This window comes from Manacus vitellinus, unplaced genomic scaffold (assembly GCF_001715985.3).
Source record: "Manacus vitellinus isolate BGI_N305 unplaced genomic scaffold, ASM171598v3 scaffold_0_pilon, whole genome shotgun sequence".
Lineage (NCBI taxonomy): Eukaryota > Metazoa > Chordata > Aves > Passeriformes > Pipridae > Manacus > Manacus vitellinus.
In genome coordinates this window covers 24,696,355-24,718,175 of record NW_021938789.1, presented here as the reverse complement: position 1 = coordinate 24,718,175, position 21,821 = coordinate 24,696,355, and the positions used below count along the sequence as shown (strand labels likewise).

At 41.3% G+C, this 21,821-nt stretch overlaps 1 protein-coding gene across 4 annotated transcripts in view; it reads left to right on the top strand.

Moving 5' to 3' along the window:
- The window catches only part of MTUS1 (microtubule associated scaffold protein 1), a 128,773-nt gene that overhangs the window by 24,851 nt on the left and 82,101 nt on the right, over nt 1-21,821 (top strand). For 3 of the 4 annotated variants that reach the window (XM_018069558.2, XM_018069550.2, XM_018069552.2), the window contains 2 exons: nt 9,469-11,630; nt 13,868-14,063. In XM_018069558.2, coding sequence (XP_017925047.2) covers nt 9,657-11,630; nt 13,868-14,063 — 2,170 coding nt within the window. In that variant the 5' untranslated portion in view covers nt 9,469-9,656. Of the gene's footprint in view, nt 1-9,216; nt 9,314-9,468; nt 11,631-13,867; nt 14,064-21,821 lie in introns of those variants that run through there. The other variant, XM_018069556.2, reaches the window with a different exon arrangement.

Sequence of the window (21,821 nt, the reverse complement as noted above, 5' to 3'; positions counted from 1 at the left end):
TTTTTTTTCCCTTTTTTTTTCCTTTTTTTTTGAGCAGCACTGCGGAACTACCACGGCACATTTCTTGCCATTTATCTGTTACAGAGGTGCGGTGCTGTGTTTAGCTTTGCAGAGCTTAACCCTCTTGGATTCTGAGGCTTGTGTCTTTGGGGCCCAAAAAGGCAAACAACCAAAAAATGTAGGAAGAATAAAACACTTGTAGCAGGACTGATCTCACAGTGAGAAACAGTTTCCTTTGTAGGAAAAAGAGCAAGGTTTTCACGTTCTTTCATGTTTCTTATTCTTATACTCAGTGTTTTATTTGGGTTGTAGTCGCCTGAGACTATAACGTTTGGAACAATGGTTGTGAATTGCCCTGTTACTTTAGATGCCAACTCTGGTTGTGCAACACTGCAGGTGAAATATTGGTGAAACTGTTAGGACTGTTAGGATTTAAATTACTATTCAAAAATACTTAGTGAAAATCCTCAAAAACCACTGCACCTTTAGGACTTCTAATAATTTGGTTGGTGCTTTCCTATTTGGCTACCAAAATATTATTTCCTGTAACCAGTTTGTTAGATTCTTTTTTCCCTCACTATATATAATCAGTAGCCTTAAATATTTTTTAAAACCTAAAACCAGCTGTCTTTAATTGGCAAATGCAGCATCTTCAGAATTAAATTCTGTTGTTATGCTGTTGCTCTGCAGAAGTGCAGTCCTAACTCAGTGGTAAAATTTCTTGTAGAGTCAGTGGAAACCTGCCAGTTCTTGGCTGGCTGTAGTCTTTTCTGAATGAAGGATCACTTCTGCCCAGCAAGCAACTTTTGGGTCTGCAAAAATTGCAAGCTGATTAAATTTCTGACTTGGTTAATGTGAGAAATCCTAAACATATTGATTAATTCTTCAATTTCTACTGCAAAATAATATCATGGCAAAGATGCTGCTTTTTCCGTTGTTATATGAAAAAGCAGATCAACATTCTCTAAAGAGAACTAGAGCTAAATAGTACTGCTGTACTTACTGTATCTTGCTTCACTACGGGTTATGTTGAGAGTACTCCAAATGCTCTGTAAACTAGGTCATATCATATGTCGGTGTTAAATATAGCCAGTTGCTGAGCTCAGTTTTAGGTGAAGATCTGAAGGACATGCAATGCACAGGAGCAGATGAGTCTTTCTGTGGCCTTAACTATCTGATTCCATTGACACAGTCACTGTACTAGCCAGAATAATGCTAATGTCAGCTGTAAGTCGTGTAGCACTCATACTAGGGCTGCGGGCACAGATGCTTCATAAAACAGTTCAGGAACACGAGAAGTTTCAAGTTAGCACGTACCCTTCAGTGTATGCTGCCTGGCACATTGTGGTATAGTTGCTTGGCATTAAAACTTGATTGTAAAGGCAAAGATTTCATGCAGGATTTATTTCAGTGGTAATGGTTAAAGCCATTTCTGCTCTGACTTGCCTAGCTGTTGGCTCATTGTTAGGAAACAAACTATTTTTGTTTATTTTTTATTTTTTTTCCAGGGTTACAACTGGCATTTTAGCCACCACCTTTGCAGTGTGGTGCTGTTTCTGCAGAGTATTTCTGCCTTTTTTTGTACTTATTGTTTTGTGAAAGCCTTGTACTTGTCAGTCAAGATATTAACAGCAAAGTCTTCACTTAAATATTTCACTTAAATGTTATTTATTAAATACTCAGAGGGGATATTTTGAAACAAAATTTAAAAAATGCAAACAAAAAGCCAAAACAGAAAACCTCCACAAAACTACCAGCAACAGCACTCTGCCATTTGTCTTGAGTATCAAAGGTGTAATAGCTATTCTGCATTGCTTCCCTATGTACTTGCTTCTCTACTAGACTTGACTCAGCTAGGATGAGAAGCAAGAGAAGAGTATGGGGCAAGTTAAAAGAGTTGACAGCTCTGTAAAAGAGGAGAAACATGTAATGGACAGTAGAAAGTTTGCCGAGACCTGTTAGTTCGGAATAGGTCAGCCCAGCTTCTACTTTGAATGCTTGAAGTTTGTTTAAAGGAAGATGGGCAGCAGGGGTGCTGATGGCTGAAATTTCCTTAAATAATGAGAAATTATGATCAAGAATGTATGATGAGAGACTTCAGGAATAGTGCTAGATATTTGAAAACTATCTTGAAAATTGAGGACATTCTTGAGGAGCACAAACATTATTTGCTCAGCTTTAAAGTTTTACTTATTTACTGTATGTGAGTGGCTGGGCAGACCTAGCAGGAATTCTTGAAGTATTTTTCTTCTTCGTGATACATTACCATCTTTCTTCCTACACTGGTAATATTTCAGTCTTAGAGGGAAAGTTCCTGCGAATAATCCTGGCCCCCTGTTTCGTAACTTGAAGATAACAAAATGTATGAATGTACCCTTTAAATGGTAGCAGTGGACAAAATCAGTTTAGCACAATTCCAGGAAACAGAGCAGGTGAACCATACTTGTAAGCCCTATCCAGTCAAGTAACTTGAACACTGATAAGGATTGTTGGACATGACAGACTCGGTCTTGTTTGTGCGTACCTGTTCAATCAAGTCTTTCAAAAAGAAGGACTTGAACCTTGACCTTCTATGAAAGTGCCATAATAGATGTACTGTTTGTTTTTTTCAGGTTCCAACTCCTTACTTTCCTTTTGACCTGAAAGTTTATCTTTCCTTGTACAAGAACGTGTGCTTTTGCTAAAAAAATTAGTTGTGATAAAGCAGCAAATAAATATCCCCAAAGCACCTTCCTAAAAAGTTGATGACTAATTTACTAGGAAGTAAGAACTTAATGGGATTCTTCCAAGTTTCTACAGACGAACAGACTGAGTGTTGATCTAATGCAAAACCATGGCTTTGTTTGTGATGGCAATGGATAAATAAATTATAACTAAGTATATAACTGACCATGTGTGCCATTGTGTACTGCACTATGCTGTGAAAACCCCGTGACTAGTCTGTGCTGCTTTTAGCAATGAATGCTGTCTTAAGGAAGATACAAATGAGAGCCTGATTAAGTCATAAGAGCGTGCTGGAATAACCAAGTCAGGGACTTGTTGCAGTTCTCCTCTGCACATTCAAATAGGTAGCTTTGGTTTTGTTTGCTCATGCACTTAATCTCGAACAATAAAGTGTACTTGCTTACTTGCGCTGTGTTAACAGCTAGCATTTGTCACTGGCTTGTGTGTGCTTATCTCTGTTACTGGAGCAAGTTTCATCTTGGCGGTTGCTGTAAAACAGAGCGGCGAAAGGCACGTGCATTTGCAGAACTTCCTGGTCTAGGGGGTTGCATGCTCCTCTAAATCCCAAAAATAGTGGATGCTGGTTTTAGACAATGTTCTTAAGTATCTTGGTTATCTAAGTAGAAGATGGGCTTTATTTACTTCTTAAAAATCGCTGGGCCAGTCTTCCACTTCTCAGTACCGAGTTCTCCTGAAACGTACCTTACAATGAAATTCCAAAGTTGGCAGTTATTAAAGGAAGAAGAACTGTCTTATCAAGACACTGTATAAATCCATTGGAATGCCTTGTGTGTGTTATGTGCTTATAAATAGTCTGAAATTGAGGATGGAGAGAACAGCCTAACGTCGTTAGAGATAGGCCCACAAGGACAGCCAGAGTTCATAAGCAATTCAGTAGATAAGGACTGTTCATCTTAGGAAAGCAACGACTACGAGTGAGGAAAAGAAGGGTCCAAAAGCCATTGAAGCTTTCAGTTGAACCGACACTCTGAGGACTGAGTCATTGGAGGCTGTGAGTTTGGGGAAAGTGCTGGCATTGCCATCTCAGACAGCTATTTATTCATTAGTAGGACAAGCTGCCAGGGTAAATGTGCCTGTAAGCATCAGCAGTCAAGTTTTGTGGTAGTCTGATGGTAGTGTCATGATTTGAACATCTTATGGGAAGTCAATACCTGTCACACAACTTTACAAAGTCTAGTTTCTAAAGCTGTATGCTCAATTGCCGTTCTACTTCTCTACCTCGGAGCCAAGACTTAACTGCTTAAAATTGATGCTCCTTGGTTACTTTCTTACTGTAACTTGTATGTTACACTGGTGCTTAAGTCTTGAAGCAATTTGGCAAACGGCCAAGTGGAGAAGGTAAAAACTGATGGTTTGTGCTGTGAAAGGGATACTACTCCCTCAGTCAAACGTGCCTGCGTGATTGATTGCAAACATAACTTGTGCGTTATTTCTGTTTACCATAGCTTTGGCTTCTAAAGTGGCTTTCAGTAAAGCATAGAGATATTGCTTAGCTACTCTGTGGGGTGGTTTGTTTTTTGTTGTTTCTTTCTTTTTTTTTTTCATAAACAGAGCACCTTCTCAGTGCCAGCACGGTTGATACTGTGTGTTCTTAAGCAAGCAATACTGTTAACATATGAGCACTTCATGTAATTCACTTCCAGGAGTATGTTGTACTTCTAATGTTATAAACGTTTGGATGAAGTTGTTCTAGGAGTTTATCTCACCCTCTCTTTAATAGTTTGAATTAGCTTGGTAATAGGCTAGTTCGCATCAGGATGTGACATTACTGAATCTATACAGAGAGCTCCAAAATTTACAATTCTATGTAAATACAGCATTACCTGAAATTGCATATTTTCCTAGTGCTTTCTTATGAAGCCTGTATGAGTGACCCTGAACTGCATGTTGGGAGGGATGCCTGTTCTGGCATGCAGACTCTCTCCTGGATGATGCCATCTCTTCAGGTGTATATGCTGAAAAAGGCAGACTTCTGCAACTGTGTTGTGTTCTAGAACGTGGTCAAGTAGACTGGTTGTAGTGTAATGCATTGACATATCAAATGCCTTATGGATTTTGATTTCAGTGACTGTGGTAATCATGACCACATAACATGGTTTTCTGCTGGAATACTGATGCTGCATTTTTTTCTGGTATCAAAGCATATTCAGTTAATTGGAGCACTTCTAGACTGCCTTCCTGCATGTCTGGGCAGACTCTCTGCTTTCAGATTTATTCCCCACCCTATGTCCCCCTTCCTACAGGCTGCACAAACGTAGCTGATGGGTGTGAGTAAATGTTGCGTGATGGTTTGCTTAAAACAATCAAGTTCCAGATGGAGTACCAGGAAAAGTGTAAATTATTACTGTCTGCATTGTGACACTAACACAAACTGACTGGAATTCTTGTAGTAATTTGTCAACTTGTTGATTGAATTATCTGTTGTAATTGCTCTGGTTTTGATTCCTGTTTACCTACCACTGAACGAGTCACTGTCTCTCTGCTCTTTTACAGCACACCCCTAGACATCCCTCGTTGGTTAGCAGAAGTGGCAAGATCTTGCTCTGAGCCCAGTTCTGTATGTTGTAGTGTACTTGTCCTGGATCTGTGGCTGCTGGCAGTGAATTCCTCCTCTTTTTAGAAGATTCTACTTGCCAAGCTCCATTCCCTTTTTTTCCCCAAGTTACCCCACACTCTTGTATCTACTGGGGAAGGGGAAAGCTTAAGAGCTCTGATAGCGAAGACTTTTCTGAAGTGTCCTAGAAGTACACAACTGAAATTTGGCAGGCTGAGCTTTAGTGAAGGCACGAAACAGCTGAACTGTTTTGCACTGCACCTGTAGAGTGTTGTGGAGGCCAGGCATTCATAATATGTGATGTAAGACAAAGTCAAAGCAAGTTTTAGTAGTAGTATTCCTCAAGTCACTAGTTGCCAGGAGCAGTGTGTTCTCAGCAAGGGCAACTGTTGTGTCTACGCATCTGCTACTGACCCCCTCCCATGGCAAAACTTGAAATTAAAGAATTTCTCATCAGCAGTAAGTGTTTTCATAAGCTTAATGAACATATTGGTATATGCAGAGTTACAGAATGTCTGTTGTTGAGGAATAATGTTTATCTAGGCTACAGATTTTTATACACTATAGTTATCTTTAGGAACACCTCACTTTCTATGCAGGATGCCTTCAGGACTCTGTGGATATGAAGCTGTATTTGAAGTTTGGTTTATTTGCTTATTAAAGTATTGATTACTAGAGTGAAAATTTGCTTTAGAAATAGTTGAATCAGTAGTTTATTGCTGTACCTTCTCTGGTTATGTGAAAGTCCACAGCAGTGAGTGAGCAGACTTCTATACATACACGTACACCTTAGCATGTGCAATTTGAACACACTTCCTCATTTCTCTCTTTAGTCTCAAAACTGCTTTTATTTTTCTTGGAGCTCCTTCAGCATCAGTTGGATCAAGGTTTACTTAGCTGCTCATGTTTTGACATTGTTAGCTATGCATATTGTAAGGTAATGTGCCATTCTTTAAATTCTTGGGATTTCGGTCTTACTAAGTCTTGATATATTGAAGTTGCCTGTTTTCATAGAGAGAAAGCTCTTGAAAGAGGTAGGACTGCTGTTTAAATCTGAGCAAATGCTGAATCAAAATGGAATCTTTTTGTTGCATGACAAGGCGAGCAAGCTGTGTTAAGGGCTAGTCTCCAGGCAAGTACAAACAAGTTTTAATGTGTCAAAACAACAGTGAAAGTAAAGTTCACAGATATTTTTCAGCAGTTGATTCTGTGATTGACTCAATGGAAAATTATTCAGAACAGGTTCTTGCCCTGCCTTCAGGGAAGACTTTTGGAAGAACTCTTCAATCTGCCTTAGGTTTCCTAGTTGAAGGTGAAAACGAGGCTACTACAGTGGTTTATGCCTTTATAGGGATTGAATAATAGTGGGTAAGCAAAAGATCTAGATCAGCCTTGAGTTAGCAGGAGATTTTTAGCTATATAAGCCATTTCATCTGTGGGGGGGGGAGCAGCAGCAGAGGAGGGTGTGCTGTGTGATCTCGGTAGCTTGTTGTTTTCATTGTTCTGTGGTCTTTTTACCCTCAATTGGAATCAGATATTCAAAGTACCATGTAAAGACAAGGTTGTGGGCCAGAAGCCACTCTGTGTTTGGTTCATAGTGAGCAGGCACATTCCTGCAGTTCTAGAACAGTCTTACTTTGGGTGCTGCGTACTGCTTTTGTACTCAAAACTTCATGGGCCATGCAGCCAGTATGAAAAGCTTTATACTTTTCATTGGTTTGAAAAGGGATTTATTTTGAATGTAGTTACTCAAGCTGTGTTTTCAGCTGAAGAAAATAAAGTTTAAGGAAAAAAGTGAATTTTGAATAATGCAAGAACAGATTTTGAATAATGCATTATTGCTTTTAGTAACTTACCTTTCACTACTTAGCATGCTAGCTTCATTTTATGCTTTCTAAAGTACTTACCGATAAGAGTTTGTTTTCTTTCCCCTGCTATGGTTTCCTAAAAATGGCTTATATGGTTTGCAAGGCTTTAAACTTATTTGTTAAAGAACAAATCAAGAGTTGCTTCTCTTCTTGTGCCAAACTTGTTTTCCAAAGCAGTCATTGATTCCATTATACAAAAATATGATCACGGAATTATTCTACTATGTGCCTAATCAGCATTGCTCTAGCAGAAATCTATTTATTATTATTATCTTTTCTGATCTTGTAACCTCCTTGACCTGTCTTGGTGTATTGCATCCACTATTGTCACCATAGTTCAAACAGTCAAATAACTTCAGACTTTAACTCTTATGTGAATTATGAATTATTCTACCCACCCTATATATTGAATCATGATGTTCATGTCCTGCTGCTTTCTTCACACCAAATTTCAAATATGTCATTACATCAGTATCCTTGGTTGAGGATGCCACACTCTGATGGCTGCATTTTTAGCTAAGCACCGTTGACCTATTTGCTCATTGTTTTTGATGGCAAATATCCTTCTTCCTGCTCTTTGATTGGAGAGTGGAGTCTCACTCCAGATGTGTGATAGTGTTCAAGACTTGTCCAGTTGTCCTTCTTTAGTTGGCCAGCTGACCTTTGCCAATGAATACATCCTCAGCCAGATTCCCTTGCTGGATCCAGTGAACTTCGTTCTGCCTATTTAGACTTTATTGCTTTGTAAGTGAGCCCTCTTTCTGGCAGATCCTGCACCCCACTGCAACCATATCTTTTAAGTCTGAAGTTCTCCATATCTCTAGTCTCATTTTTGGTACTTGGAGCCTTTCATATGGAATTGTGCTATGGAGGTCATCCAACTGCTTTGGACAGTTTGATCTCTCATTTATGTCCTTGTGGTTTTGGTATTTCTGTGCAGTCTTAATGCTTGCTAGGAACATGTTGCAAGGCCTCTTCTTTACTGGGTTTTTTGTTTGTGCATCTCCATCCCATGTGTGGTCCACTGTCCTGCATTGTCTGTCCATGTCCATCCTGCCACCCCCACCTTCCTGTAGGGTTTTGGATGAGGTAATGTGGCTCTGCTCTGCTGGAGAGGACACTGGAATTGTTTCTTCACTTGGCTAATCATCTTTATAGAAGATGGAGGCTGCTACTAGGTATGAAATTGCTCTCCAAGTGAGTCTCCAGGGGTGTCATGTGCATCTACTGGTTGGTTGCTGCAGCAGCATGTGGGAAGTGTACTGGTGTACCCCAGATTATGAACCTCCCTATCCTCTCTTTTCTTATCTGAGGTGTCTTAACTCTTAGAAGACCTTGAGCTGCCTCTGCTATGCATTGCTTCCTCAAAAGGCAGGGAGAAAACCTTCAGTTCAGACAAGAACTGCTCTCTGGGGTTGTTACGGCTCTGCATTGAGGGATAAGCACTGAACTTTTTCTTCACTGCAATTCTTATTGTTGTTCCTATGTTGCTGCTCTTATTTCTGCTGTAGACCTGAGCTTATACAGCAGTATTTCATCATAATTACAGTATAGATCTCTATTTCCTGTCTTCACGCGAACTTGTGTATAAGAACATGCGTGCAACCAGACATGGTCAGACTGAAGATCCACCTGTGAACCATCTGCAGCAGTAACCAGGGCTGAATGCTGAGGGAAGAGTGTAAGATCAGGATGAGCGTGCAGTAATTCTTCCCTGGCTGCTTGCAGCTCAGGACTGAGAGCATCTCAGTTCAGTTTTGGACAGGTTTGTTGTTTTATTTGTTGGTTTGTTTGGTTGGTTTTTTAACATGGCTCTTGACTGCTTATGTTTGAGCCCATGTAAGCTCTTGGCTTCCAAGCAGTTTGCAGTAAAACGCTTCACAGCTTGACTACACACTATATGGGGAACCATGCCCTATTGTTGGCTATCTGCTATTGAAAGAGGGGAAAATGATGGTTCATTCTGTCATATAGTCCTTCAGATACCTTTTCCCAAAAGCCACATCTTTTGGGTTGGTTTTTTTCTTGTATGAAAGCCAAGCAAGCCAAATATCTGAGAATGTAACCCTAAAGTTGCACTTGACTGCAACTGACCAAAGACTTCAAAGTTGCTTGGCAGTCACAGAAGTGGAAACAGCTTGGGAAGGTAAGTGTGCATGGATGACATCTTTGTAAAATCATTATTTGCTTAAGAAAATCGGTCAAAATATCCGCACTTGATTCAATGACTAGGAGCTTAAAAATGTTTACTGTCTTAAAATCCTAATTGACTAATTGTTTTTAATTTCTTTTTCATTCCAGAACATTTGAATCCTCTTGGGAAATATGAAAACAAAGAACTGCTTTTCAAATATCGTTCAGAACAATTGACACGTTCCAGGGAAAAGCTGTTGTGTTTGGGGCTTTTTTTGCAAAGTTCAGAAGAATCTGCATTCTCTGAGATTTTAAATAAGTATAAAATGAAAACGGTTTGAAGTTTAGCCTTCAAAATGAATGTTGGGAAGTCAGATGACAAAGCAAAGAATGGCTTGAAGTCTTCCTTACTTATAAGGGATGAAAATGGAAATAACTACGCACGTGACAGAGCTGCACCTTCCTCAAAGAATTGTGCCACCAAGATACACAGCAATTCAACTGACCAGAATATAGTGGCTGAGCATGAAGATGATTTTGAAAATATGAGTGACTTCAGAAGTATTCTTTTAAAACAGCAGTGTATTGAAGTACTTGATCTGCAGAAGACACCTGGCAGATACAACTGCACAGGAGCTCTGTTGGGAGATGCAGATGCTGCTTGCAAGTCTTCTGTCACTGAACAGACTTGCATGTGTCCTTTGAACTGTGACTTGAAAGCAACAACAAACTTCTTGAAAGGTGACGTTGTTATGGCAAAAATGCAAAATCAGAGTATCAGACACACAGTGCCTTACAGTCAGACAGACTCTAAGTGTGGAGTAGCACTTCCTGCTTCAGAGCAGTCCCTGATAAATGACAGGGCATGCTGCCACCCGAGCACATTGGATGTTACTAATGTTACAGGTGAAACTCTGGGAACTGATCAAAATGATGATATGCATCTGAGAGGAACACTACTCTTTTCTGAAATATGTACAAGAGAGAAATTTGATAGAACCAGCTCAGAAAGAACACCTAATTTCATCTCTGCAGGTGTCGAACACTGTCTGAAAAACGCTATCAAGACTGATAAAGAATCACAGGAAACAGAAGCGCAGTCTGTAGAACTAGCTGCTGAATGTATAGGTCCTTATAGACGAGATGCATTGTCACCATGCATTAATATTAATGAAGATGACCAAGTGAAATCCTTGCGGGATACCTCTGACCATGATGAAATTGGGAATTCCAATGTTGAAATGTGCATAGATAGTCTTGTAAATAATGTGCACCTTCTCCCAGTAGATAAAATGGATGGAGAACAAGTATCAAAGAAAACCAGTGAACCCTTAACCAAAGAACAGAGTATCTCTGGAAATGCTGCTCTTCAGGATATGCACAACACCCCTTCTGTATCTTGCAGTGTACCAAAATTGAAGAGGACTGCTATACCTGACCTGAAATGTGAAGAAACTTTTGTGGTCTTCAGTCCTATGGCTGATGAAAGTGCTTTTGCTCTATGTTCTTCAACCCCTAAAGAACGATCAAAAAATAGAACTTTTTCTGTTTCAGCTTTGGAAGAACTTGGAGACAAGTCTCCTAAACTAAGACCAAATGAGACATTTGTAGGAGGACATAATAAAAGGTCTGTGCTTAGAGCTAGTTCAGATCAAACTGTAAGAAAACCAGTGGGCAGGTCTTCTATTGTGTCAACAATAACCAAAGCAAAGAAATCGGAGATTGTTAGTTTTCCCAAACCTGATTTCAAAAATGTGAAGCCAAAGGTTGTGTCTAGACCTGTGCTACAGTCGAGAGACAGCACAGCATTAAAACAGTCCCCCCAGTCCTCCCAGTTGTCAGCTGTCTCCTCACCTTCACGGGTTGCTTCCCCAAGGCAATTGTCCTCTATAAAAGTGTTGAAAAAGACAGTAGATCTAGCTAAAGTTTCAAAAGTGGAATTGCCTGTAAATAAGCCCCATAAGCTACATCTTAACAAACGCCTCTTCACTAACCAAGTTGTACATGCCACAACACCTCCCAGAAATGCTTCCCACAAGACTTCAAAGACACCTGCATTAAAGCAAAGTCCTGAAGACACTGACAAAGCAAGCGCTACCCATTCGGCGTGCTCCTTGGTTTCTGCTGTGTTTCCAACATGCGTAGAGAGCTCGGAAGAGATGCTAAATGATAAAATGGAAAGTTCAGACTCCTTAATGCAGCCTTGTGCTCAAGATATTGACCCAGCTGGAGGTGAAAAAGAGCAAAGCACCAATATGGGAATGCTTCTGGAAGCGACCTTGGTAAAAGATGTGGCAAATGAAACGTTTGACATGCACTCTGTTCCTTTGGTAAGTTTTTATCTTTCATACTTTATTGTATGTTCGGTACATTTGGAAAAAGGAAATTTGGCATTGCACGGTGCTGAATGGAAACTGTGGAATGGGCTTTGTTTCTACAAATGTAACTCTAATGTTGATTTCCCAGGTGAAGTCTCTCCCTAATAAAGGAAATTAAGAAATACTGTTTTACTTTCAACTGGTTGCACTTGGCCTCAATTGTAATTTAGTGTCCTTCCATCTTCATCTTATTCCGTGATGTAAAATTTTTTAGTGAAGTCTTTTACAGACAATGCAGTTGGTGCACGATGCCTAATAAAAGCAAACAAGTCCTAATTTAGTCAAACTTGTAAAATTTCACAGCTTAATTTGGTGAGGTTTTCTAAATATAGCTTTTAATGTACACATTTTTCAAGATAATTCTAGTGGTGCTGTAAGTTTAAATAGACATTAGAGATAAATTGCTGTTTTCAGTATTTTCTTTTCCTTCCAAATGTGCTTTAGAACTAAATTACACTTTTTAAAATTACTTATGTAAATGTTGTGCATATATTAACAGTAACATTAAGTCACACAAAACCCAAAGACCAATGAGTTGGTGAAACATCTTATTTCACTGTCTCCTTTGAATAATTTGAGAGTTTGTTTGTTTGAAGTAGAACCAGGACTCGTTAGAATAGTTAAGAGTAGCCAGGAAATATTTCTCATGCAGAGGGCATATACCTGGTTTTGGGCAGTCAGCCAGCTGGAAGGTGTAAACTTCCTGGCCGGGAGGTATGCATGTGCTGGTTGGCTGGGAAATACTTCTGGATGAGTCAGCTGCCTGTCAGGAGAAACGTGCTGCTTTCAAATACTCTTGAAAGAAGGATAAAATAAAAGGAACAGTGGGAAAGAAGGGGCAGAGCATTGGGGTTGGGTTGCCCAGGATCTCAGGATGTATGGTAGGGACACAGAGTTTCTCTCCTGTTGCTGATTTTTGGGTTCAACAGCTTTTGTTAAATCGGTGAAATGGAGGCAGCAGCTATTAATGGTAAAACTGGTGTAGTCTGAATTTTTGACAGGTTTTAGTGATTTGCCAGAAAAATTCCAGTAAAGCTCAGTATATGGAGGAAGCTCTTAGGTAAAACAGAAGCAGCTATCCATTTTTGAAACATTACACCAGAAATTAATACTATTTATTAGAGTAAATAATCTAACTTGAAAACCTAAATAAGCATGAAAGCAAGAATGGTCTGTTTTAGTTCTAAAGTCTTTAAGAGCTTGGATTCTGCTTCAGTCCTTATTTTTGGTGCTGAGTATTGAAGAGAATGCTTTTCATTTACCCCATTGTCAATATGGAAACCTTTGTGATATTAATTGTTCTGCTTGTGCCTGGAAAAACAATAGAGCACTTTCTATAAATGATATACAGTAGACAAATCAGCTGGACTAAACTTAGTAAGTGGTCTTCTGAAAACTATAGATTAACATCTGAAAATGAAGATGAGGATTGGAATCAAAAGTTGAAAGTGCAGCAGGATGACCAAATTGCTGCATATTGACTTGAGTCACAGAAAAGCATATAAAGAGCTGTACAGTCTTATGAGTTTGCCTTTATAGGTTTGACTGTACATCAAGAGTGGTCATGAATTAGTGAGTGTATAAGCTGTAGCAAGAATTCTGTATGAAATGTAGATGTTTCATACATATAAACCAGTTATTTTAAACCTGTCCCATGTCCACTCTTGAATTTATTTTTATCTATGGAACCTCAACCTGAAAAATTTTAACCTGTTTCTGTGTTGTGACATATGACCTAGATCAAAAGGCTGCTGTAATGGTTGTGACGTTTCAGGTAGTACAGGACAACTAACTTCTCAGGGTGTTAAATATGTATAGCTTGTTGGTAAAGATCTTGAGATTAGGTGTAGTCATGTAATGGAATTGCTTAATTAGAGTTTGGGGAGGAAGAGGAAGAAATTCTGATGTAAAATCACCTCTGTAACCTCTTTTTAGTGTGTTTGTCATTACGAGTGATTAGCTTCAAACTAATAGGTTTGTGTTGCTGAAGGCCATTTAGGAGATGATCCTTGAGGTGCTTAACTGCTGATGTGCACAATGTGATGGAGACTAACTAAGCATATCCCATGCCTGGGTGGTCAGTATTTCATTACAGATGCTGCAAAGGGAGATCTTCAGTTTCTCGCAGTGGTGGTGAGTGGGATGTATTGTTACTGGTTTTTTGGTTTTTCTTTTTATTCTTAAAACAGATGCCTTCTGTGAAAGATGGGACAACTCAAGGGAAAAACATACCAAAGAAAGACCCAATCGCACTACAAAGTGTATCCACTCCCAAGGCTAAAATGGTGCCATCTGTGTTGACCTTGAATAGAGGATGTAAAAATAAAACTACCAGCACTGTTAAAACACCTTCTCACAAGGAAGCTCTTTTGTCAGCAAGCTCCGGTAAGAGAATTTTTCACTGGAATATTACCTTCATTTAAGAAAGTGGTTAAGTGGTATCATATTTAATGTACTTTCTGACAGAACTTTTAGGATGGTACAGAGTTGCATTTTTGGTGCTAAACACAGTTCTGTTTAAATTGTAAATTGCAGGGTACAGGGTCAAAAAAAAAGGCAGGTTACGCCTCATAACTGTAAAATCTCATCTTGTAAGGAATGAGTTTAGGAGGGTGTGGTGCTACAAGAAGAATCTATACTTAAATATTTATAGTTTGGTTATATAATAGTACTTTGCTAAATTACAACTAAAATTATTTTAAAGAGAAGAGGAGAAAATACAGAACTCAGGTACAAAGCTCGTACAATAAGCAACTGTATTCTGTTCCAGTGGGAATGAGCCCTTATTTCAGGTCATAATATACTTTGTTCAACCTAATTTTAATACAACTCTATAGTTTCTAGAAAAGAGAGAGCGTAATTGAAGGAGAGACTACTGCTTCAGCTGCTAATTAATCTCAAACTGATTAATACCAAGGGCAGGGAGGAATCTCACATCTAGTCTGTAGGCTTCTGCTCAAATTTCATGACTGGGAACTATGTTCTGTAACTGTAGAGATTCAGAAGTCCTCTTGTAGGTTATGTGCTTGTTTGGTTGGCTTTTTTTAAGCAAGTGTGGCAGTGTAACTAGCTGCAAAGGTAGCCTGGCTATAAATGGCTACACTACAATGCACTGTAATGTGGAAAGTGTACACACCCATTTATACCCAGTAAAACCTGTTCTTTTTTTTTAACTCACTCAATCTAAGATTTTAAACCAGTCCAAAATACCCTTCTTAATTATATACAGGTGGTGAAGTGTGATAAAATCTGTATTTGTAGTCCTTTATGGGATGAGTCCCTCAAAAAAAGTGAATATAGTCCATTCTCTGATTTGAGCCTTGCTAATGTGAGGCACTTGCTCAGTGAACTAGGTACCAAACTGTTAGCTACCCATTTCTTGGAAAACTCATCACCTCTCTAAATACCAACATAGAGCTTTCCTGTCTGTAATTATAGCCTTAGAAGAACTGAGATGGATATAGATCTAGATGTATATTTTTCCTTTAGGTTATTAATCCAGATTAGATTCATGACATGGTCACTAGAAATAAATATAAGTATAGCTGGGTTATAGAACTAACTTCTTCACTTCATGAAAAAAAAAAATAACAAAATCAGATGCACTTTCAGAAGAAGCAGAAGTCACGTGCTGTTGAAAATGAAAACCTTTACTCCCCTGGGTTTTTCTAAGCTAAATATGTCCCTCCATAACTCATTTATTGTATGTTGAAATTACAGTAGTCCGTAGAATATTTTCCAGGTTTTTCCTATTGGAAAAAGGCTACTTAAATTACAAGCATAAAGCATCACCCTAACATTTCAAACTTGCGCTATAATCTGATGAGACTGGAACTTTAATGCTGCACATGAGAAGAAATGTTTGGTTTTTTTTCTCCATGCCCTTTCCACAGCCCCCTGTTCTAGCCCACTATTCCTAGCACATCTTGCCCTTTATTTTGCTTATGCACTGGTTTTGTGCTACAAAGTAGAATTTGATGTGTTAAACTATAACAGGTTAACTTCTCCATCCCTTGCAAGGGAATTTTTAAACATGGTTCATTGCTTCTTTATAAACATTGTACAGATGCAAATCAGACAGACATGGGGGAAGCTTCTGGCAGCTTCTCACAGAAGTCACCCCTGTAGCCCCCTGAGCCCAAGACCTGTCCACGCAAACCCAATACACTGCCCAACATGGATAACCTGGATTGGGGGTCACCAGATCTCTACCCAACCTGGGTCACTGTGGATAATCCAAGGTTGGTTCTCTGATGGGTGATGAAGTTGGAGCAGTGGACAAAGTCCTGAAGTTAGGGCACTTATAGGGCTTCCCTTTTCGATGAGTCTGTTGGTGTCTGATCAAGGTAAAGCTCTGGTTGAAGCTCTTCCCACACTGGGGACACTTGTAGGGCCTCTCCCCCGTGTGTGCCCATTGATGCCTGATGAGATGAGAACTGTTCCGAAACCTCTTCCCACACTCAGGACACTCATAGGGCCTCTCCTCTGTGTGTGTCCTCTGATGCCTGTTGGCAATTGAGCTGCTCCGAAACCTCTTCCCACACTTGGGACACTCGTAGGGCTTCTCCCCAGTGTGGATACGATGATGGATTACAAGGTCAGCACTGCGGACGAAGCTCTTCCCACAGTCGGGACACTTGTAGGGTCGTTCCCCAGTGTGCAGGCGCTGGTGGGTGATGAGGTTGGAGCTCTGGCTGAAGCTCTTCGCACATTCAAAGCACTTGTAAGGCCGTTCCCCTGTGTGCACCCGGTGGTGGGCGGCAAAGGTGAAGCCATCACTGAAGCTCTTCCCACATTCACGACACTTATAGGGCCCTTCCCCGGTGTGGATGCTCTGGTGGCGAATCAGGTGGAAACTCTGCCTGAAGCTCTTCCCGCATTCCAAGCACTTGTAGGGCTTCTCCACTTCATGAAGCCGCTGGTGGACCACCAGGTCAGAGCTCTGGCTGAAGCTCCGGCCGCCTTCCTGGCAAAAGGTGGGTCTTTCCTCCTCAGAGCCCTGTGTGCTAGGTTTGGAGCTGCTTCCTGTGGGGAATGTTTGTGGCTTTTCCTCCCCATTGGCTTCCTGCACAGTGGAGCCATTCAAAACAGCCTCTTCCCCAAGGTTCTGCCAGGCAGATTTGTCCTCCATGGTCTCTGCCCTCAGTTCGTTGCCTGGAGAGGAAGGAAACGAGAAAAAGGAAGAAGGAAAGAAATGGAACAAGGAGAGGGAAGGAAGAAAGAAGAGGAAGGGGATTTCCCTTGGTGCCCCCCAAATCCGTCCCCAGCAGGACGGACGGCATCAGCGGCAGGGTTGTCCTGCAGCTGGGGGTGATGCTTGGCTGGAAGATGAAGAACAGAGGGGGAAAGGTGGAATGACTTCCTCCTCACCTACCTGGGTGTCCTGTAGCATCTTCCTTTTCCTCCCAGCTTCCTCCTCCATCTGGTCAAGGTTTGGGAATGAGAAATCCTGTTTTGGGGGAGAAAACGATGTGTGAGTGCGTTGAATTGGGGGGTCCTCTTGCCCAAGTTCATATATAGAAGTCAACAGCTATCTTGTGTCCCTAAAGACCTCCAAAATGCCAGGATTCAGCCCCGAAAAGCCCTCCTAGGAGTTCCCCCTCTCTGGTCTCAACTTTGGAGTTCTGGGGGTTTCCTTTGTCTGGGCTGCTGGGGGTTCCGTGTGTATTGGGGGTGCCGGCGCTTCGGGGTCCCTGCCCTGTCTAGGCTGCTGGTGGTCTCTTGAATATCGGGGGTCTCTCCTCTGTGGGGTCCCACTTAGGGATTCTGGGGGCTTTAGGGCTCCCTTCTCCCTTGAGACTCTGCTTCGGTATGCTGGGCTCCCTGGGGGGCCCCGTCTCTGGAGTCCCTCCCCACTGCAGGCTGCTGGGAGTCCCGGAAATCCTGGGAGTCACCTCTCTCCGGGCTCCCCCTTCTCCGTGCTCCCCCCACCTCCAGGCTGTCGGGGGTCTCCCAGCTCTGGTAGCGCCCTTCTCCGCTCTCCCCACTCTGGGGGTCCCGGGGTTCCTGCCCAACCCGGCTCTCCTTGTGGGTCCCAAAACCCGATGTGTGAGTGCGTGTGAGTGTGTGTGTCCCACCTGCCGCCGGTAGTGGGCTGACAGTGGAGGCGGCGGTGCCTGACCCAGGAAGACCAACCCTCACCGCGGTGACGGAACCTGCATCCCTCCGCCCACCGCCGGGGCTATGCCGGCAGCCCCCCCGAAAAAAAACACCTCCCGGGGACTCTCCACTATCTTCCGAAGGGGCATTCGAGCCTCAGCTTTGGAGTACTGCAAGATCCAAAGATACCCTACCCCTAGAAAAATCCTGGGCCACACCCCCCCCCCCCCGCAAGATATTTGTGGCAAGCTCCCCTGCCCCGGTCACCTGTGGGATGCTGGAGGGCGATGCTCGCGGGGGCTTGCGCATACAGCGAGCGGTGGACTAGCGAACTTCCTCTTTTTCCTTCTCCTCCTCTTCCTGATCCTCCTCCTCTACCCCTCTTCCTCCTGCTGCTCCTCCTCCTGCTGCACCGCTCCTACTGCATCCCTCCTCCTCTTCCAGGCAACCCTGCTCCTGTGTATAGACTGGGGTACGAGAGGTTGGAGAGCAGCTGCGGGAAGTGACCTGGGGGTCCCAGTCGATGGCAAGTTGAATATGAGTCAACAGCGCCCTGGCAGCCAGGAGGGCCAACCGTGTCCTGGGGGGGGCATCAGGCAAAGCATCACCAGCCGGTCGAGGGAGGGGATTGTCCCGCTCTTCTCTGCACTGGGGTGGCCTCACCTCGCATCCTGGGCACCACAGTATAAAATAGACATTAAGCCATTAGACGGTGTTCAGAGAAGACCACGAGGATGAGGAAGGGTCTGGAGGGAAAGCCTTTTGAGGAGGGGCTGAGACCGTTAGGTTTGTTCAGCCTGGAGAAGAGAAAACTGAGAGGAGGCCTCCTTGAGGTCTTTAACATCCTCTGAAGGTGCAGCAGAGGGGCAGGTACTGATCTCTTCACTCTCATAACCACTGATAGGATTCGAGGAAATAGCTGGAGCTGACTTGGGGAGGTTTAGGTTGGATATCAGGAAAAGTTTCTTCCTCCAGAGGGTGGTTGAGCACTGGAACATACTCCCCAGGGTAGTGGTCACAGCACCAAGCCTGTCTGAGTTCAAGAAGTGTTTGGACAATGTTCTCGGGCACATGGTGGGATTCTGGGAGTGTCCTGCTACAAAAGCCCTGCAGTATTATATGACCACACCTTTCAAGTAAAACCACGTCTACTGCTGCTTACCTTGTCTGTTTATAATGGTTTTGAAGTAAAACTGTACATACACTTACTGTGACCAAGTGGCAGTTTATAAACCAAACCCAATTGTCTGTTTAAGCTAAAGCATTCCTGGCAGGAATAACTATTTTGTTTCCAGTTGAGTCATTTGAACATTCTGGTGCTAAACTTCAGCCCATCCAGATAAATCATTCAGTAACTGCACAGTTGTTTGCTGTTGGGATTTCATCAGGCTACAGACAGACTAGCTAAATCCAGAATGGAAAGGATTTATGAAGGTCACCTAGTCCAGCCCACCTGCCTGTAACTGGGTCAGCACTGAGTTCAGACTAGGTTGTTCAGGCATTTGTCACATTGAGTCTTAAAAATGTGCAAATCTTAACAGATTTGTTTCTTCCTGAGATACTAACGTATATAGAGCTAATTCTTATCCAGTTACTATCTGTATTTAGATCATTGGGCAGCAGTAGAAGGTGGTATAGTGAGTCCCTTAAATACTCTGAACAAGAGAAATGATAGTATAGCTCTGTCATCATGTGTGTACAGAGGGAGAGAAGCAGTGCATCCGTCCAAAATGTACTAGTGTATGTATTATTCTCAGAGTAATCAAGAGCTTTTGAGCAGCGGATTGTGTCACACATGGCTGTTTTGAGTGGGAAGCAGGGAACTCCCCTACAACCAAGAAAGAAAAGAAGAAGTGCCGTGTATAAAACACCATTTATAAGATCCTTGAAACTTGTCAGGAGTTGAAATTTCGGTAATTTTTTTTTTCTCCTTGTAAAACTTAAGTTTTGAGTGGTAACTAGCCAATAGAAAGCATGAATTCTAAGGAATTTTCCCAGTTTTTCTCTTGAACAGGAGACAGCAGAAGGAGAGCAGAACTCATAACTCAAACGTTTTATTTTTGTGTGGTTATTTGCAGAACATGTTAAGCTAGAAATAACCAGTTTATTTCAAAATGGCTGCTGAGGACTGTTCACTGATATTGGTGGTATCTTACCCAGGACTTGGAGTTTTTGATGAATTAGAAATTGGTTGTCTGAAAGGCAAGCCCATCTTGATTTCATGTGCTGAAGTGATTTGTGAAATGGCAAAACTTCATTTCTGTGGCAAATCTGGAAATCAGGTCATAGTTGCAAGCTATTAAAATGATTTCTGGAACTATTTGTCTCTGTTACTCCATAAGAGAGGATGACATAGTCATTCTAAAACAAAAATCTAATTCTCTACAGCTAACTTTTCCATGGTAGTGCAAGTGGATTTTTGTAGTACTGGATGGCAGGCAGTATGTCTTTTGTTTATGTTTGTTTTCTGTCAGTGAAAATGCTCATTAGATTTCAAGATGCAGAGTAAGACATTTTGAGTTACCTGGTTTTTACTGGATTGTGTGTGTAATTCTGGAACTCTGATTGAGGACTTTGAACCAGTCTCGAAATGAAAGCGACTATTGTTTTTGTTCCCAGAAAGCCACCTAGTTGCATGTAGCCACAACCACTGTGGAGGAGTAGTGGCCTGATAATAGTTGAGGTATTATCATTTGGGAAGTCGTGTCTTTGCCTCACTTGAAGGGAGGAGTGGAAGGGGGCTGGAGAAGCGAAGGAGCTTTGGTGGTCCCATGGAACATCACTCCAAGATCTTCTACTGTCAGCTTGCCCCAGCAAACGGATGTTACCATCCATGCAGTTGAACAGAAGCACTGTGTTTGAGCCACTGTTTGAGCAAATTGTTTGATTTGTGTTTGAGCAGCATAAAATAGAAATATAAATTATTTTCTGTACATCTAAAAGCGTATATGCTCACCTCTGCCTTTTTTCCTCCTATTGCTGACAACACCTACCTATATGTATGTAAAAGAAAGGAATTTTACCTGCAAGTAAGATTTTTGATATACTGTAACTCCATCCTTAAAAACTTCTGCCTTAAAATGATACCATTACTTTAAATTTTTTTTCACTCCAAGAAATTTCACGTTGCTTTTGATGTCTTAGCTACGACAGCTCTGTCAAACCTTATTTATAATTTAAACTCTTTGGGAATGTGAAAGCATCAATAATATTCCTTACTTGATGTTAAAGGCTTCCAGAAATCAATGGAAACCATGTAAATCATCTTTGTAACAAAAATGTCTTTTGCCATCTGGCAGATTTTTTTGCATTTTGGATACTCTTTTGTCTCTGATCTAAGTCACTCATATCCCTTTAGCAGAGTTATGGCCCTGTGCTTTACTTATCATTTTCATTAATTTAATCCAGTGGTACTACCTCTTTCTCTTGCTAGTATTTTCATAGCATTTAACCAGAGTAATGAAAGCTTGGGTAGAGAGAAGCTTGAGAGTATGAATTCTGTGTTTCCTTAAAGAAGATTCTGGACAAGTGAGACATTCTCCATATAAAAAGTTGATCATACTGAAGGACTTTTCCTGTGTTCCATAACTGTTTAAAGTGTGGGAAAAATTATTTCCCCTATGCTATAGAACATATTTTTACATTGCATTAGACCACAGTAGGTTTAGTGATACTCTGAAATGATTTTGTTGTTCATAATTGCTAAATTCTTGTAGTTGACTTTTGGCTTGATTTTACACTTAAATGTGTAATTGAGAGAAACTTCCAAAGTTAAAACCAGAACAAGCAGTGACAGATTAAGACTCAGTTGTTAATGACTGTTATTGCTGTTTATTGCACAAAGAAAAGCTTTTCACATGGAAAATTGAAACCAAATGGTTTCAATCAGTTTTCATACAGCTGGAAACATGTATAAAGTTGGTAATTCAGGACTTTCTGGTATAGCCTTTCACAACACTTGTGAAGCAGAACCATTACAATGTAGTTCCAGGAAGCATTCCCACAATCCTTGAGTCTTTGTTCTGATATTGAACAAGGAGCTAA